The sequence below is a fragment of the Chlamydotis macqueenii genome, chromosome 3 (assembly GCF_036417535.1).
Source record: "Chlamydotis macqueenii isolate bChlMac1 chromosome 3, bChlMac1.mat, whole genome shotgun sequence".
Taxonomy (NCBI): Eukaryota; Metazoa; Chordata; class Aves; order Otidiformes; family Otididae; genus Chlamydotis; species Chlamydotis macqueenii.
The window spans coordinates 117426539-117445809 of record NC_141558.1 but is presented as its reverse complement, the minus strand read 5'-3'; the positions used below and the strand labels follow the sequence as shown (position 1 = coordinate 117445809).

The window sequence follows — 19271 nt, the reverse complement described above, 5'->3', positions numbered from 1 at the left end:
GACCATTCTCTTCTGATGATGGAGGTGCCTGGCCAGCACTCTGAAGTCAGAATGCAAGGAAGGAAAGGGCTGGATCTCATTGAAATCTTGACTAAAAAAAAATTCCTCCCCGTCTTTTGGGGTGGTTTGGAGCCCATGAATGTTTTGTCAAGCTCCCTGGAGCTTACTGCAGCCACTGTTGTTGAGCTTTCCAGAAGGCTGCACCTAGGGACCTATTGGCTTTGCTGGACAAGCTGTGTTCACAGGTTGTCTTTGCCCTGTACTTGGCTGGGAGTAGGGAGCCACCCACCTTCTTGTGCTTAGCTGGCACTGGCTTGCTCAGCCCAGCTATATTACTGAGTCTCGCTGCACGAACCCCTGCAGTTCTTCAGCAGCCTGCATCTTGCTCTTTGTCCCAGAGCCCATTACAGTCACCACCACTCATTCATTTCCTAGTTCCTTAGCGCACATACAGCTCACTGCATGGCTCAAATGGCTATCCAGAACTGCTTTGCAGTGTTTGCACGGGATGCCTTTTACCATCTGTCACAAGTACTCTGCTGCTGATCTCCGTCCTATTTGCAAGACAGGCAGGCAAGCTCCAAAATAACTTGTTTGCTTTTCTCTCTCCATCTTCTTTTGGAAGGAGTTGTGCTAGACTCATTTGAAAAGTTCAGCGTTAGGTGTGATTGAGAGCCAGTCAGCCTAGTCAGTGAAAAATACATTCCCCAAAGAAAAAAGGGCCAAACATTATGGCTCTGAGGCAATGTTCTCCCTTCTTCTCTTTCCAAACGTTATGTGTCATCTCTGTCTCACTTAAAACTCTTCTCATGGAGCTGCAGAGAAGAAAGAAGCAACTTACTTAAACGGCCTCCTTTTAATTTTCTGTTATTATGAACAGCTTGCGTAGAAAGGGCTATAACCAATTCCAACGTTGCTCATCCTGCGATGCACAAAACTTATCTTACCTTTTCAGGGACTCTTAATACTTTTTGCTCCGAACGTGTAACCAACAAGAGCATAGTCTTTCTGTCTGGCATATTAAAAAGAGGGGTGTGGTGTTTCTGCTTGAAGTTAAGGAACCTAAAAGCATGGGGTGCTTGGGTAGCAGAGTACGGTTGAACTAGTTAGACTATTGTAATCGCAGAGCAGCTGCCCTGACAGTAATGTTTTCACCACAAGGAAAAGGAAGTCTTTGTGCAGTGATGTAGAAGGCTGTCAAATCTGGAAGATATCTCTGTGCGTCTGTCTGCAGGCACATCAGCTGGAACCAGCTGAGATTACAGGTCATGAATTTGGAAAATAAAGTGTTTTCCAGGATAGTTAGTTTGTGAAAATGGCCTGTATTTTACTCCTGATAAAGGCTAAATTCTGTTGCACAGCTATTGGCTTGATCTACTGCTAGTTCATTGTCTCCTGTTCTGTTTACTGAGTGCCAGCGAAATTATTAAAAACAAAACCAACAAACACACACAAACAAAATCATGTTTATCCTTTTAATCAAAGCAGCTAAGAAATTCATTGCTGCCTCTCTGATCCTGAACTAAGGCTGTTTTGGTTTTTTTGGGGGGGCTCAATTCTGAGCACAGCATCCAAGGAGAGATGTCCATGTTTGCTGTAAAAATGATGTTTGGCAATTATGTGAATCATTGCTCTGGCTAATGCCTGTCCTCCTGTGGAAACGGAATGATTCCTGCACTGCTCAGTGCTGCTCCTGTGTTGCTGATATGCAGACCAGGAGCCAGCACCCAGTTAGACGAGTAAACATTGCCAAGTTCTGCTGCACTCCTTGCACAACATCCTTCCATTTTGAGAAATGCACTTTATTTTTTTTTAGTAATTTATTCATATTTCTCTAGCCTCGCTCTTTTAATCTTCTGACCTCCCTGTAATACAAGATAAGATATTGTTTACTGACTCTCCACGTAACTGAATACTTGCATCTGTGCATATGTGATGCATTATATTCACAGGATGATTGCTGCACAGGCATTAATATTCTTAGGTGTATAATACATGCATTTTCTCCATACATAATGCAATACTTGAATGTTAAACACCTTGGTGGTGTTTTTTGCTCAAGCAAACACTAGGGAGATAATCTTTTGTTACAGAATGCTAACATATAGCACATAGCTTGCAGCTTTTCATCTTGTAAGCAGAAGAGATCTTCTTTTAAAGTCGTCAGTCCCTTCTAACGCTAGCCCACCAAAATGGTAGATGATGTCTGGGATTAGATTTATGTTTACATTGGGGTTTTTAAATTTTTTTTATTTTTTACATAAATTTATTGTTTTACATTGTCCTTTTCCTCTTTTATTTTTTTCTTAGCCAGAAAACCTTCTACTTGATGCAGACATGAACATTAAAATTGCAGACTTCGGACTTAGCGAGGAATTTACAGTCGGCAATAAACTGGACATGTTTTGCGGAAGCCCATCTTATGCTGCTCCTGAAATTTTCCAAGGAAAGAAATACAATGGTCCTGAAGTGGATGTGTGGAGCCTTGGGGTGATTTTGTATGAACTAGTAAGCGGATCATTGCCATTTCATAGTCAGAGTCTACAGGTACAGTTAAAATATGAAAGCTTGGCTTTTAATTTCTTTAAATCTTGTACGTCATTAGTGCATTTACCTTTTAAAACTTTCTTTTAAAGGAACTGAGGGAGCAAGTACTGAGGGGCAAGTACCACATTCCATTCTATATGTCCACAGACTGTGAAAATCTACTTAAGAAGCTACTAGTACTAAATCCAACAAAACGAGGCAGCTTGGAGGTAAGCAATTTCATCTTGGAATGAACGAATTTTCAGATTAAGACAGGACAAAATACAATAATTGCTTAAAATGTCTTTATTTTTCACGATAGGTACTTTCTTTCTGGTTTTGGTTAAAATAAAATAATGAGGAAATGTCCAAGAAACAGTGCAGCTTGCAAATAGAAAGTGTTAATAAAGGGAAGTCTAACCTTAATTGCAGCTGACCAAAGACTGTCATTTTAGGAGCATTTCAAAGTGCAAACTGCTCCCACTTGTTTCGGTCAGATGATGGAGCTAGTTCAAAATGTGTAGAAAGCAGGACAAGATTGTAAATAGCTTCTGCTTGGAGTTTTTTTTTTAAAAACAAAACCAGCAGCAGGAAGTCCCACAAGCATTTTTGACTTGACTTCCCACTTCCCACATGACTTCTTAAAAAGGATAGATAAAAGAATCACAACTGTGATAGAAAGCTATGTGGGTTTTTTGTTTGTTTTAATGCCATAATGCAGATAAACACCAAGAACTCTTTGAATGAGAAATTAATAATTACTAGTTATTGCTGTTCAGTCTTTTCTTCCCCCCCTTTCTGTTTCTGAATAGCTGGAAAATTAACCTACGTAATAATACCTCAGCTGAAATCTGTTTTGAGGATTTCTACTGAGTTATGATTTTGTTGTTGGTGTTAGTAAATTAGGGTTTCTTTTCATGGGATGCAAAGAATATCTGTGCATAACTTGTAAGGTGTCTAAAAGGTTCAGTGTTTTTAAGGGGCTGTTTTGTTCAGGATTGCTGTATTGGCACGTACTTGCTGGATAACTCTGGAGCTGATACTCAGCACACTTGGTGTAGAGTTCACTCTAAATGCTGCTCTGTTCTATTTTGTGAGTTCTGTAACAAAGAGAGGCTTTTAAAAATAGCATCTACTTACCATAGAGATGAAAGTAGAGCAGAAGATAAATAGAATGGGTTTCAAATAGTATTTGCATGAGTTAATCACCAGTGACTTTTGTTTCATCTTCCTATGCATACTTGTGCAGCAGTGGATAGTGTTGCAGAGAATACATCCCATTTAAGCAGCTTTTTATTTGTAGGGACATGACTTATGCTTCCTGGCATGGATGCTAGCTGTGTGCGGAAGCATGCATTTACTGAGCTCTGTCTGGATGCAACTTATTTCAGGCTGATGCTGGTTTGTGACTTGTTATCAATAGTTCTAACTTGAATAAGATCTGTGCTGAAGAGAGTAGTGAATGGTGGCTTCTACTTTACATTAATTACTTGATATTCATTATCTTGTATTTATGACTGTCCAGGAGACATAATAAGAGCATAGTCACTCGAAGATGGTGAAAGATTGCTTTTTTTCCTTTATCGTGTTTAGGAAAATCCATTTTCCTTTTATTGAACTTTCCTCTGGGTTTTCAGCAGTTTCTCTTCAGATCCAATTTCACTTTTATTCTAGATATTGTAGTGTTACCTAGTTCTTCCAAAAGTCCTTCCTGTCCCTGGAGAGAAGTGTTGGATAGCAGCCTCATGGGAACGGCATAGTTGTCAGATTCTGTGGAAGAGAGCAAGTAGATGTTATATGTGACGGCAGGTCTTGAGCCAGTACCAAAATACTGATGGTAACAGGCACTGATCACCATGCTAATCTGAGGGAGAGAGACATCACAAACTTTCAGAAATGAATGCTCCTGAAATCACGTTTGTTGAATTAGAAAACTATGGTACATGGTTTGGAAATAAATTAATATTTCCTCAGTCTGAGCACTTCTAAAAATACATATTTGGAATGAACGTATATATTTATTAGAAGTTTCTAAAAGTGGAAGGACAATGTCATCTTAGGTGGGGAGGATTTATTTTTTTTTGTGCTTTGTCTTTTAATTATTTGCTGAGTACCAGCCATACGCCCGCTCAGTTCCCATGCATGTTTTTCCGAGACCATCCAATAGCATGTTGGTCAGCACCGTATGGGTTAGGCTGAGCACTCTTCCTCTGGTAAGGACCAGGCAAATTTTTATTAAAATGGTTTGTCTAGACTTTTTCATGGTTGCAGCAGAGAGAAAACATTTTAGGAGCAAGAGAATGTTTTTGTAAAACAGTGAATCTTTGCAGGAAGAGATGGGAAAAATGCGTTGTCAGAAATTCTGTGGATTTCTCTTAACTATCGCAATTTCAACAAATTCCTCCTCCACCCCCCAGTTTTCAATTCTTTGCAAAGCAACACTGTGTGAAATTGCCACAGAGCAGATTTATGCTTACAAAGAGTAATAAAGCAAATAATTTTGAGACAGATAGGTCTTGAGCCAGGACAGATTTTTATCAGATAGTTTTCATGAAAATTGTGGGAAACCTCATCAATATCTAGTGGGCTGACTTTTAAGAAACACAGTTTGGGTCAGATCGTTAAATATCCTGACCGAGGCTGCTGCTGTTTAATCAGCTGACTGGAAGCGCAGCTGAACTTACACAGATGTAATATTGATCCTGGAACTGGATCATTTGTGTCACTTCAAAATGCTTGACTGTAAGAGCCTGTTTAAGAGTTGTGCAATAACTCAGTACGCCTATGAGATCATGTATTTAAAAACAGAAGCAGCAAAAGTTCAGGTATTGAACGGATGGATACCCAGAGCAGATTACATGGAACTATAGATCCACCTACTGAAGAGGCATGAAAAACCCTAAGTGGGAATTCTTGGGTTTGCATATTAATTCAAGAAGGATCAAGAAAGGGAGAAAAGATTTGAGCAGTGTGATTCCTGTCATCCAAACACCTCATCGTGCTTAAACTTCAGATTTAATGAACAGTATTTTTTTAATTGGAATTGCAGATATTGCATATAGCAATACATGTTCACAATCTCTTCCCCGTTTTCCCCCTCAAATGCCAAAAAATCGGTTCTGTGATAGAATTTTGAACAAATCTTTAAGTCTTATTGTCAGCAAAATGTTAACTGGCCCAAGTACAAAGTTCTGTATTGTTCTTTGAAGGATACAGCTATTTGGATCTGTAATTTGGCAGCAGCACTACCTACAAAGAACTTGGTTATATCAATGGAAAATTGAGTCTTTTGCTCTTTGTGAGAAATAACTGAATTCAGTGTTTGCGAGGCATCTTTGTAGCCTGTGGGAAACTTGACTTGCTGGCACTTGTTTTGCTCTTCTGTCAACCTAGTGAGCAATATTAGCATCTGTCCCTAAAGAGGCATGTGTGCCTGTTACTGTAGGAGGGAAAATTATTTTAGCTGTTTAAAAATAAATAAATAACTAAATAAATATGCCCTTAAGGAGCAATTGTGGTGGTGGTGGTTAGGGATTCCAGCTGATCAGTCTTCCAGGGATATAAAAGATCCAGGCTACAGCAGAAGGAAATTTTCCAAGAAATGCAGGAGAAATTGTTAAAGTAAATATCTGCATGGCACAGAGAGAGTTAAGAAGCATTTCTCCCTCCAGCCAAGCTGTGAACATATTTAGGTCAAGGGCAGTGAGAAGATCCATAGGAAAAAATGACCAGTTGGCATCACGATCTTGTAACAAATGACTGTAAGAAGCATCAGCACGCTCCTGAAATATTCCTTAGTTTCTAAACACTTCCTTTGTTATTATTTGGAGGAGTTATTTATTGTGATAGAGTTGGTGTTGCAGAAATATCTAGAGATCTTAACCAAGATAAGGGCATGAGTGTCAGGCACTCGGCAAGATAAGATTAAGAGGGAATGGAAGTGAAGGGTACAAAATGAAAGATTCTTGTGTTTGGACCTGCAGGCTTTTTCTCTCAGTAGTTCTTCTGATATTTTGGGCAAGGGTGACTACTAGGGGAGGACGAACTGATGTAAAGAAAAGGACGTGAAAGATAAAAGAAGAAACTATAAGATGTGAGGGGGTGAAAAGGTGTGAGGGAAAGAGCAGCATTCAGATTATTATGAATTTTGAAGTTGTTTTTCCTCTGACCTGCTAGCACAGATTTAATTGGGTATGGTAAATGGCATATTGACCTAAAGCTCATTTCTTTTCTTAGCAAATTATGAAGGATCGGTGGATGAATGTTGGCCATGAAGAAGAAGAACTAAAGCCTGAGCCTGAACCAGATTTTATTGACACTAAGACAATAGGTAAGACTTTTACAAGGATGTTGCAGCTGATATATGCAGGCAATTTTATCTTGTAAGTCAAACGAAACTCTTACTGAATTGGAGATACAGTCTCATCGTACAAGTAAAATGTTTTATTTTTATTTAAATGAGAAATTTCATTACAGTGCTGTCCTTATAACTACTGTTGTGACTTGACTGAGCTGACGTGAGTCTACAAGCACAGCAAGAGACAAATAAGATTACAGAATTCAACAGGCAGAAGGAAACAGATTTTGTTGTGAGGGCAACAATTTTTATCCACCATGGTCAGAGAAAGATACTCCGTTGGCCCTAGTTTCTGTTTGCCAGTGTTTTACTTGTTTGTTGAATCACGTTGAACTATGTTGAATAACATAGTTGAGAGTTTTCAAGAAGAAAATAGCAATGAAAGAGGGGAGTTGTAGGCTTTTTGATCTGCACAGCAAAGATGATGCTGGTTGAGTTGAATCCTAGTTACCCGTTACATTCTAAGGATTTTTTTCTCTGTTTGCTGTTCTTCAGTTGTCAATAAACCCAAGCACTTATTTTGCTAATGTATCTAGCTCTCTTTACTTCTAGACATTATGGTCAAAATGGGCTTTTCAAGAGAAGAAACCCACGAATCTTTAGTGAACAAAAAGTACGATGAAGTCATGGCTACTTATCTGCTTCTAGGTAGAAAACCGCCTGAAGTAAGTGCTACCTAATTTACATCTTTGATTTTGGCCTTTACCTCTGGCTGGGTTGAATATTCTGGTTGTTGATGTTTTATGAACTGTTTTGTAACATCTTTTTTTTAAAGAAAAATTGTGATTGGTAATTTATAATTATTAATTTCGTCTATTTGGCTTTCTGAAACCACTTCATTTTGGACTTCAGAAATGGGGTGAGGTGTAGAGGAACCAACCTGCTTGTTTCCTTGTGTGTGTGCCTCTTGGTGTTATGAGTTACAACCTCGTTCTTGTATTAAGAAATGATTCATTTACTCGTTCTTCTGTTATATCATTCGTAGTTTTGTAAACCACTATCTTATTACTGCTTCAGACATCTTTGTTCCAAATAGGAGTCTGTCTCTCCTAATGTGAAAGCATCTACTTTGCCTTGAGGAAGTTCATGTGCAGCAGTGTCCATGTTTAGGATACACAATGAGGAAATATTGGTGTTAGAGAAGGCAGGATTTCTTAAAAACATATTTATCACCTTCACTCGTATCAGTGTGGCTTAAGAGAGTTGATTTCAAAAACAATTACTGCAGTTGTTAATCTTCCTGGCAAAAATGGCTTTGAAACAGTTTATTCAGGAGTCTCTGTGGGGTGATAATAATGCCAAAAAGCTGTAGACGAGGGAGACCTAAACACACAGTAAATCCTGCAGAGTTCATGGTGTCCTACAGTACCCAAGTGTAGTGTATTTGAAATCTTTTGCCAGCATGCATTGCTACGTAATATTAGCACTTTGAAAACCTCTACCACCCCAATTGAGCACTGTATGTCATATACTGAAAGCAAGTCTTCAGCAGCTAATCTGTGCGTGGTAAGGGGAGGAGCAGAATGATTGTAGGTATTCTATGAAGTGTGTGCAAACTGAAATTAGTAACACAAAGTCAGTCATAGAATCACAGAATCATACAATGGTTTGGGTTGGAAGGGATCTTTAAAGGTGTCGTAGTTCAGCCCCGATCGGGACCAGACTACGCAGTCTCTCTCTCACTCCCCCCACCCTCCAAGAGAATAGGGGGAGATAATGTAAGGAAAAACGGCTCGAGGTTTGAAATAAGCACAGGGAGAAAATCATTAAAGTTACCGTTACGGGCAAAACTATTCATTTATAACTACAAACAGCAGGATAATGAGGCAGAGAACAAGATAACCTCCCTCCACCCCTCCCTCTTCCCAAGCTTAACATTATTTCTACTACCTTCCCCCCCCGCCGAGCGGCACAGGGGGGAAGAGGGAATGGGGGTTGTGGTCAGTTCATCACGCGTTGTTTTACGCCGCTGCTTCATGGTCAGGGGAAGAACTCCTCGCATTCCTCCCCTGCTCCGTTATGGGGTGCCACGCATACGCCACAGTCCTTCGTGAAACTGCTCCGGCGTGGGTCATCTCTTCCACGGAGTTCAGTCTCTCCAGAACGGCTGTCCCAGCGGGCCCTCCACAGGTCACAGCCTCCTTCAGGCATCCACCTCCCCCGGTGTGGGGTCCTTCATGGGCTCCAAGTGGATCTCTGCTCCTCCGTGGACCTCCATGGGCTGCAGGGGGACAACCTGCTCCACCACGGTCGTCACCACAGGCTTGCAGGGGAATCTTGGCCAGGAGCCGCATTACTCCTCCCCCTCCAACTCACCTTGGCATCTGCAGCCGTTCCTCTCACAAGAAAAGTTCTCCACAACAGGCTGGCAGACGCCTCTCAGAATCTCTTCACATCATCCAGCTCATCTCCTCTCCACTTCTTGCAGCCGGGCCGGGCAGAGTCGGGCCCAGTCGGCCACCTGGCAAGAGGCCAGAGGGTGAGGCCTGCAAGGCCCATGAGGCCTGCACCTCCCCCTCTGTGCCTCTGCCCCCACTCAGCTTCTTCACATCTTCTCTTCTCTTTTTTTTTTTTTTCTGTTTTCCCCTTCTTAAATACGTTATCGCAAAGGCGTTGTCACGGAACATTCTGCTACCAATCAGCTCGGCCTTGGCCAGCAGCGGGTCCGCCCTAGGCCCGGCCGAGTCCACTGAACAAAGGGGAGCGACTTCTAGCAGTTTGCTACAAAAGCTACCACCTTACGCCCCCCCTCACTAAACAAAACCACAACAAAAGGTCATCTAGTCCACCCCCTCTGCAAGGAGTAGGGACGTCTCCAACCACATCATGTTGCTCAGAGCCACGTCCAGCCTGGCCTTGAATGTTTCCAGGGATGGAGCATCTACCACCTCTCTGGACAACCTTGTTCCAGTGTTCCACCACCCTCAGTGTAAAAAAATTCTTCCTTCTGTCCAGTCTGAATCTGCCTCCTTCTATTTTAAAATCATTACCCCCTGTCCTGTGGCAACCGGCCCTGCTGAAGTTTCTCCCCATCTTTCTTATAAGCCCCCTTGAGGTACTGTAAGGCTGCTCTAAGGTCTCCCTGGCACATTCTCTTCTCCAGGCTGAACAGCCCCAACTCTCTCAGCCTGTCCTCATAGGAGAGGTGTTCCAGCCCTCTAATCATCTTTGTGGCCTCCTCTGGACTCGTTCCAACAGGTCCATGTCCTTCTTATGTTGAGGGCTCCAGAGGTGGATGCAGTACTGCAGGTGGAGTCACACAAGAGCAGAGTAGAGGGGCAGAATTGCCTCCCTCGACCTGCTGGCCACGCTTCTTTTGATGCAGCCCAGGATGCGGCTGGCTTTCTGGGCTGCAAGCACGCATTGCCGGCTCGTGTTGAGCTTCTTGTCCACCTGCACTCCCAAGTCCTTCTCCTTAGGGCTGCTCTCGATCCATACACTACCCAGCCTGTATTTGTGCTTGGGATTGCCCCAACCCATGTGCAGGACCTTGCACTCGGTCTGGTTGAACGTCATGAGATTTGCACAGGCCCACCTCTCCAGCTTGCCAAGGTCCCTCTGGATGGCATCCCTTCCCTCCAGCATGTCGACCACACTACACAGCTTGGTGTTGCCAGTGAACTTGCTGAGGGTGCACCTATGCCACTCTCCGTGTCACCGACAAAGATGTTAAACAGAGTCGATCCCAATACCGACCCCTGAGGAATGCCACTTGTCACTGGTCTCTATTTGGACATCAAGCCGTTGACCACAACTCTTTGAGTGCAGCCAGCCAGCCAATTCCTTATCATCAAGTGGTCCGTCTGTCAAATCCATGTCTCTCCAGTTTAGAGACATGGACATTGTGTGGGACGGTGTCAAATGCATTGCACAAGTCCAGGTAGATGATGTCCATTGCTCGTCCCTTATCCACCAATGCTGTAACCTTGTTACAAAAAAGTCATTGAGTACCTCAGCCTTCTCCATGTCCTGGGTAACCAGGTCTCCCATTTCCTTCCAGAGAGGGCCCCCATTCTGCCTGGTCTTCCTTTTGTCCCCGACATACCTCAAGAAGCTTTTCCTGTTGTCCTTGATGTCCCTGGCCACATTTAGGACTGTCAGGCCTTCCTAACCTGATCCCTGGCCACTTGGACAATCTCTCTGTATTCTTCCCAGGCTACCTGTCCTTGCTTACAGCCTCTGTAGGCCTCCTTTTTGTTTTTCATTTGGTCCAGGTGCTCCTTGTTCATCCATGCAGGCCATCTGGTGGTTTTGCCCGACTTCCTCTTTGTTGGGATGCATCGCTCCTGAGCTTGGAGGAGCTGATCCTCGAATATTAACCAGCTTTCTTGGGCCCCTCTTCCCTCCAGGGCTTTATCCCATGGTACTCTGCCCAGCAGATCCCTGAAGAGGCCAAAGTCTGCTCTCCTGAAGTCCAGGGTAGAAAGCTTGCTGCGTGCCCTCCTTGTTGCCCTAGGGATCTGGAACTCCACCATTTCATGGTCACTGCAGCCAAGGCTGCCCTTGAGCTCCACATTCCCCACCAGCCCCTTCTTGTTGGTGAAAGCAAGGTCCAGCATAGCACCTCTCCTCGTTGGCTCCTCTGTCACTTGCAGGAGGAAGTTGTCATCCACACATTCCAGGAATCTTCCGGATTGCCTGTGCCCTGCTGTGTTGTTCTTCCAACAGATGTCAGGGTGGTTGAAGTCCCCCGTGAGAAATAGGGCTTGTGACTGTGAGGCTGCTCCTGTCTGTCTATAGAGGGCCTCATCCTCTCGGTCCTCCTGGGCACGTGGCCTGTAGCAGAACTCCACTGTAATGTTGCCTGTCCCTGCCCTTCTTCGAATCCTGACCCATAAGCTCTCTGTCAGCTCCTCATCCCTCCCCAGGCGGAGCTCCATACGCTCCAGCTGGTTGTTGACATAGAGGGTGACACCCCCTCCTCATCTCCCCTGCCTGCCCTTCCTAAAGAGTCTATATCCCTCCGTCGCAGTGCTCCAGTCACAGGAGCCATCCCACCACGACTTTGTGATGCCAACAAGGTCGTAGCCCCGCAGGCGTGCACACTCCTTTGTTCCTCATGTTACGTGCATTAGCATAGAGGGACTTGAGCTGGGTCCCCAGTGAAGCCAACTTACTGGCTGGAGCAGCTGGAATTCCCTTCAGCTGCATTTTAGGTGCTCTCCTGCTGACCTGCGATCCTTCTGCAAGTTCTGGGCACGTGTTGCTGGCACTGGTGCCATAGTGACAGTGGTGGGATGGATTGTGGTTCCTCTCCCCAAGCAATGGTAGTTCAAAGCCCTCTTAATGAGTCGGCAAGTCTCTGGCTGAAGATGCTCTGTCAGGTGGACCCCATCAGCCCCCAGTAGACCAAGTTTCTCAAAGGGAGTCCCATGGTCTAAGTAGCTGAAGCCCTGGCTGTGGCACCATTCCTGTAGCCATTTGTTGATTTGCTGGATTTGACTGGCTCTTTCAGGCCCCTTCCTTTTGACCAGGAGGATCAAGGGGTCTAGCCTGCACCCTAGAGTCCTTAACCATTGCTCCCAGGGCTCTGTAATCCTTCTTGACAGTTCTCAGGCTGCTCCTGGCTGTATCACTGGTGCCCACGTGAAACAGCGGCAGCGGATAACAGTCAGTGGGCTGTATGAGGTTTGGTAGTCTCTTGGTAACATCCCTGATACGAGCCCCCAGTAAGCAGCACACCTCTCTAGAGAGCGCGTTGGAGTGGCAAATGGGTGCCTCCGTACCTCTCAGAAAAAAATCACCCACTACTATCCCCCATCGCCTTTCTTAGTTGCACTGGTCGTTATGTGGGGAGCAGGGTCGGGCTTGCCTTGCTCAGCTCCAGCATCTCTCCTGATGCGCTGGGTCGTTCCTCTTCAGTTTTCAGAGCTGTGAAGCGATTCTGCAGGGGCACCACAGGTTTCAGGGGAAGTCTCTTCCTCCTGCTGGCCCTTGCCTTTGCAAGCTCCCATTCTGCTGTATCATTGGCTCCCCTCCCTTCTGCATGTGTTGGTGGGGGAGTTTTTGGCTGTTTGGCCAGGGGCTGTGGTTCTGGTGCAGACTGCGCTTGGAACCAGCTATCCAACTCCTTCTCAGCCTCCCTGATGCTACATAGCCTTCTCACCGCCTCCTGCAGCTCCTCCACCTGAGCAAACTTTCTGCGGGCAGGGCTGCCGCCTGTCCCTGCCCCAGGAGAAATGTCCAGGTGCTTCCTGCAGCCTGAGGTCTGCACTGCAGCCTCTCCCTTCAGCAGCTCCATCTGTGTGGAGGCAGTCCCATCAGTATTTCTTGCTGCAAGACCTAGTTGCCATTTTATCTGCATCATAGTTTCTGGGTTGAGTGACACAGATCAATAATCTTTTCATTTTTCTCTTGAAAAAATGGCTGGAGCTCTAGTTGGCAACTTCATCTGCACAGGGAAGCCTTTCAGCCAGTCAGATAGATGTATTCCCTGGGATGCCAGTTTGTTCTTTGATCCCAGAGGCAAAGAATTCCGTAACACAGTATGCGGGAATTGGAGAATAATACTTAGTAAAGCAAGTGTCAGAAAAATTAAACTTTCCTACGTTTACTTTTAGCATACTCTCAACGGTACGGTAATGAGATGGTGAATGAGCTCTTGGGAAAAAAATAGCTGATGATATAAATGATTTGTGTCAACAAGATTAACCTAGTACATTTGAAGACATTAAGGATACACATCAATGGCTGAAACTCTACTTGTATTTGCTTCCAATGCTTACATTTTTGTACAACATAATACACAGTAGGATAAAGTATTTCATTTAATTTTAGTCTTCGTTTTCTTCTAGAGTAATGTATTTTCTGGTAGTGGAATGACAAGGAGGAACACTGATGTTTGTGAACGTTCTTCAGATCGCTGTTCTGCAATACAGAATGGGAAGGACAACAGGTATTCTTCAAATTTTCTGGCTTATTAATTTTGGTACAAGAACGGAAGCATAGAAGAAACAGGCTGTGCAATTAGTCAATACCATTATGAAGCATGGTGCGAAATGCATAAAGTCTGACTAGGTTTTCGTCTTCTCTTCCACCACAATTTCTATGTTTGTGATGAAATTAATAACTAAATGTGTAGATCTGCCTTGTACTCTTTTTATGGAATCACATAAAAATGGAATGTGCTTGGGTTGTCGTCCAGCACCGAGTTCAGTAACTGTGCTCACAGCTAAGTAGGCAGTTCTACTGTGGAGACCTTCAGGTGGAGCGCCTTAGCAGTGTAGCCTGATTCTTTTTCATTTCTCCTAGTAATCACTCCAAAAGCTGAAATTGTTCACACTCATCGATCATTTTCGATATCAGGTTTTGGCCTATAATAGTATTTTAGTAGTGCTGGAAACCACTTGGTACCTGTAAATGGGATGAGAATTACACTCAGTTTAGTATGTTTTGTGAAATACTGTTGTATTTAACACTGCCACAATTACGTTTTTGAAAAATACGTTCTTTGTTCATCTTTGGTGTTAGTTAAACCCTTTACCAGACTGAAAAATACAACATTGGCTTTAATGGGCAGTACTGAAAACTGGATTTTTTTTTTTTTTTTACCTAAAGCAGTAAATCTTATTCTGAGAGTCTATTTAATCAGTCTATTTCAGTCTTGTGAATTTCTGTTTCAGTACTTTTTACTGTTTCCACGTACTCTTTGTAATCTTTCTTCACTACTTTGAATAATATGTCTTTATACTTCATTACTTTGAATAGAAGTCTCTAATCTTGGGAGGAATGAAAAGGCCTAATGTAACATATATGCTGATTTGATTTATGGATGAACATAATTTTCTCAGAATTCTATATTCTTTACATTAGCTGACCAAGGCAGCCTGGTCACTCCGTCTTCTGCTTATTTAAACAGCACTTCCCGTGTTCTAAAAGAAAAAAATAGTTGTCATTTTCCCTGTCTACTAGGGGTTTTTACACTAACCCTTCTCTTCCCTTTTCATTTGTCCATCCCTCCTGCCTTGCTGCCACTGTAAAAGCCTAACAGAAACGCCTGCGAGTAGCCCATCTTCTGCAGGCTCTGCAGTAGCTTCTGCTGTACCAACACGGCCTCGGCATCAAAAGTCTACGTCTGCCTCTGGTCGTCCCATAAAAGTTACACTGCCAGCCATCAAAGATGGCACTGAAGGTTACCGACCAAGGTAATAACTTTATTATTGTTCCTTTAATGCTGTGCACTTTTAAAATCTTGTTGTTCCGTTCATTCTATACTTCAATATGTTGGTAGTCTGTTCAAAGCTGTCATGTTGCATTCTGTTTCAGAACAGTAGCTTACTCAAGTAGTGTGAGTATTACAGAGTATTTAGGCCTGATTCTGTTCATCACACATGCCTGCATACAGTTAAAGAAGTTCCTTGACTGCCTCCCTCTGGAAGCTTCTGGAAAACTTAAGTAGTTAAAAATGTTAACAAATTTAGACAGGCCCATACAACATAGACCACCAGAAATTCAAATGAAATACTGAAATGTTAACCTCTTGGTTTTGGAGATTGCTAGGCTCATTTCTGTCCAAAAGCACTATAGTAGAGCTGCTCTTACTATTAACTGCCCAAATAGCTTTATACATTTATTTGTGCCAGATGATTACTATTTAAGAAATATCTGTTAAGTTTTTGGAGTGCTTGTCTGTTAAAGGTTTTATTTCTCCAGAGGAGGGCTGGGAACACTTTCAGATCATACTACAGACTTTCCCACCTTTTTTCCTTTGTCCTATTATCTGTGTATACTTTGCAAACTGCTCTTAATATTGAGATAATTTGATTTTACATAAAAATATCTCTTGATTACTTCCAACTATGAATCATAAAGACAAATCAGTAGCAGATTCAGATTTTAAAAAAAAAAATCAAGAGCAGGGTTTCTTTTGCTATCTTTGAGAAATGGTTGTCATGTAGGAGGGTTTCTAGCATAGTCTTTCTCTGTATTTATGCTTCTGTTTTCCCAGCAGTGCAGCTCAAAGAGCGCCCGCTGCTCCCCCGTCCGCTCACAGTATGAGCACTACCCCTCCAGACCGAACCCGCTTTCCTCGGGGCAGTTCAAGTCGAAGCACTTCCCATGGAGAGCAGCTAAGGGAGTGGCGTGATGCCACTTACAATGGACCGCCCGCCTCACCATCACATGAAACCGGTGCTTTTGCACATGCTAGAAGAGGAATGTCAGCCGGTATAATAAGCAAGATAACTTCCAAGTTTGTTCGCAGGTTAGTACCTCGATTTTTAAGAGAGGAAAACCAACCAACCAACCAAAGCCCAGCCTGTAACTAGGGCCGTAATTGGGAAGTCATTGAGAATTTCTAGTTAAATGTAAATTTAGTTAGAATGGTGCTTCCTGTGTGTGCTCCTTCCAGAACCTGCCTTGTTTTACTTGTCTGTGTATATTGTAACCATTGTGTTTGACCAGCTATTCTGCTTCTTTATCTTAAAGGAGCAAGAGAACGCTACTCAAAAGGGTTTTTTTTGCTCATGCCTTACAGCTAAAATACAAAGGTGCTACAATTAACTACAAATCAAATTAACTTAAATACTGAAAGTGATGACTTTAAAAGTGAGTCATTATTTAAAGTTAGCAATATTTTACTTTTTTAACTGGGTGCAGTTTGTTGCAAGGGCTATATTTACAATGATTTGATTGCTGTGCTTAGAGGGAGTAGGTACTAACAAATGATCTCAGGGAATTCTAAAATCTACGTATAAATGTGTCCATACTGCATTATTGATAGTTTTACAACAGAATTGTATCTTGGAAACCTCTATTTTCTTTGCAGAATCATGCTGTTATGTACTGAATTCTATCAATTGTGTGAGGTTTTGTTTTTTTTTTAAAAAAAAAAGACAACCCAAACAACAAAAACTAGGATAAATTCACAGCTAGATTAAGCTAGTAGTTGCAAATTCCTAAGTAAAGTATCATTAATTGCATAAGGTGGTATTACAAGGGGAAAGAAGAGAGAAAGCTAGAAATGTAGTGATGTTCCTCATAAAATTGATGGAACCTGATGAGCTGCTAGTGTGTCAGTGTGTGTCTAAGTCATACCTCCTATGATGACCTGGAGAAAAAAAAAAAAAAAAGTAGGTGAATGCTTTTCTTTTTTCAGAAACCTGAGGATGCAGGACTATGATCCTCTATTATTGGTATCTCCAGCACTTACATAATTGTAGGGAGATTATTTTTTTTATAACCAGAGAGCAAATTAACTTACAACAAAGTTAGTCAGTCAACTGTGTTGTCAGTGTAGATTTCCAAAAGAGAAAGCCGTTATTTAAAAAAAAAAAAACAAAGGCAGCACATTCTTAACACGATACATTGTATAACAGACAATGCATTTTATTTACATTGGCCCTTTTCAATTCAAAGTCTGTTAGCTGTCGAATTCTTGACCTGGAAAGGGAAAAGAGATTAATCAAATGTTCAAATACATGAAGTGTGAAGTTGCTTTTAGCTCTTGCTTTCATTCTCTAGCTTCCTTTACTTCTTGTCATCCTACAGTGTCTGTTTTGGGCTAAGAGTCGTTTGAGATCTTATCCCTGCCATGCTCTGTCTCTTAATATCAATGTGGTTCTCTGGGGATCACACTGAAAGTTAAATTAAAGATGCTTGTTTTGACTCCTCTCGGAATAGCAAAAGTTTTATAGACTATCAAAATGAGAACAGCACCTTTCCCCAGTGAGGGATGGGGAGTCATCAGACATCTTAAGTACCTGGGACGAGAACAGAAATAGTTGGCTGTGGAATTACTGTCAAATAATTAGTGCTGTTTCTCAGAATGCTTTCTCCAATGGAATAAATAATCTGTTCAGTAAGGAAGCATCAGAATAAGAACATTCATTGGAAACTAGTCCCTTGAAATTTTGTGCAAGTCATTGCATCAAGACGCACTTTGCATCTCCATGTCCCTCTTACTTCTGCAAAAAAGCTGCTGTCTGTGTACTCCACTGTTTGAGAAACAAGCGATTTACGACCAAAGTACAGCACAACATTTTCCCTCATCAGTTAAACAATGTTATTTTAAGGTCTTTTTACACAGAGAGGGGTCAAAAATGCATCATAAATGCAAAAGGAGGGAAGGTGGAAAAGAGGGGAGGATATTAACTGAAGACTTGTGAATCGCAGGGTGGGGTTTCTTCCTCTGCTGCTTTTACAGTAGGATTTCTGCTTCAGGACTGTGTCCCTCAACTTCAGTTTTGTTGGTGTATGGCACGCTCCAGATCGTGAACTCAGCAGAGCTTCCGTCATGCTTTTTCATAGATTCCACTTTCTTTGGAGCAGGATGGAGTACCGTGTGTCTGCTGCAGTTACCATTGCACATGTCATCAGAACGTTTTAGAGCAGGGGTTTCCAAACTTGCCTTGCTTGCGTGCCACCACTGGGCGCTGCACCGAAGCGCACATCAGTGTAGGAGAAGGTGCACAACTGTTCCAACAGGATCCGTCTAACGCTTGGAATTAGCTTGCGCGTAACTAGTGGTGTGTCAGTCACAGCTTAGAAACCCCTGTTCTAGAACTGTATTTCTCTTCTGTCTCTTGGCTGTACAGCTTTTACGTTTGACTGTTCTGTATGTCGCTTCTTCCAGGAGCGTTTCTGGGGACACAAAAGACAGAGAGAAGGAGGATAGCAAAGATTCGAAGCCACACTCCTTGCGGTTCACGTGGAGTATGAAGACCTGACCACTAGTTCTATGGACCCAGATGATATGATGAGAGAGATTCGCAAAGTGTTAGATGCCAATAACTGTGATTATGAACAAAAAGAGAGGTTTTTGCTCTTCTGTGTTCATGGTGATGCACGACAAGACAGCCTTGTTCAGTGGGAGATGGAAGTCTGCAACCTGCCACGACTGTCACTCAATGGAGTTCGTTTCAAGAGAATATCTGGGACTTCTATCGCATTTAAGAACATTGCATCCAAGATAGCAAACGAGCTTAAGCTGTAAAGAGAACCTAAATGTTTTGGGATCAGGGAAGAGTCATACATGATCTACACTTTGAATGTACTGGTTACGCCTAATGTGATTGGCCTGTGAAACTCCCCATGCACCTGAAGGTGCACAAGTCCACGGGTCCTGATGAGATCCATCCGCGGGTCCTGAGGGAACTGGCGGATGAAGTTGCCAAGCCACCGGCTATCGTATTTGAGAAGTCGTGGCGGTCTGGTGAGGTCCCCAATGACTGGAAGAGAGGGAACATAACCCCAGTTTTTAAAAAGGGGAATAAGGAAGACCCGGGTAACTACAGGCCGGTCAGCCTCACCTCTGTGCCTGGCAAGGTCATGGAGCAGATTGTCCTGGAAACCATGCTAAGGCACATGGAGAGCAAGGAGGTGGTTGGTGACAGCCAACATGGCTTCACCAAGGGCAGATCGTGCCTGACCAATTTGGTGGCCTTCTATG

The 19271-nt window shown here is 43.0% G+C and overlaps 1 protein-coding gene across 1 annotated transcript in view; it reads left to right on the top strand.

Annotated features, from left to right (window-relative positions):
* Positions 1–18815, top strand: part of LOC147601453 (serine/threonine-protein kinase MARK1-like) — a 36119-nt gene extending 17304 nt beyond the window's left edge. Inside the window, 9 exon segments of the mRNA XM_086744672.1 lie at positions 2311–2547; positions 2637–2756; positions 6763–6856; positions 7436–7554; positions 13678–13778; positions 14866–15027; positions 15834–16085; positions 18456–18546; positions 18549–18815. Coding sequence (XP_086600798.1) covers positions 2311–2547; positions 2637–2756; positions 6763–6856; positions 7436–7554; positions 13678–13778; positions 14866–15027; positions 15834–16085; positions 18456–18546; positions 18549–18815 — 1443 coding nt within the window.
* The last annotated feature ends 456 nt before the right edge of the window (positions 18816–19271 follow it).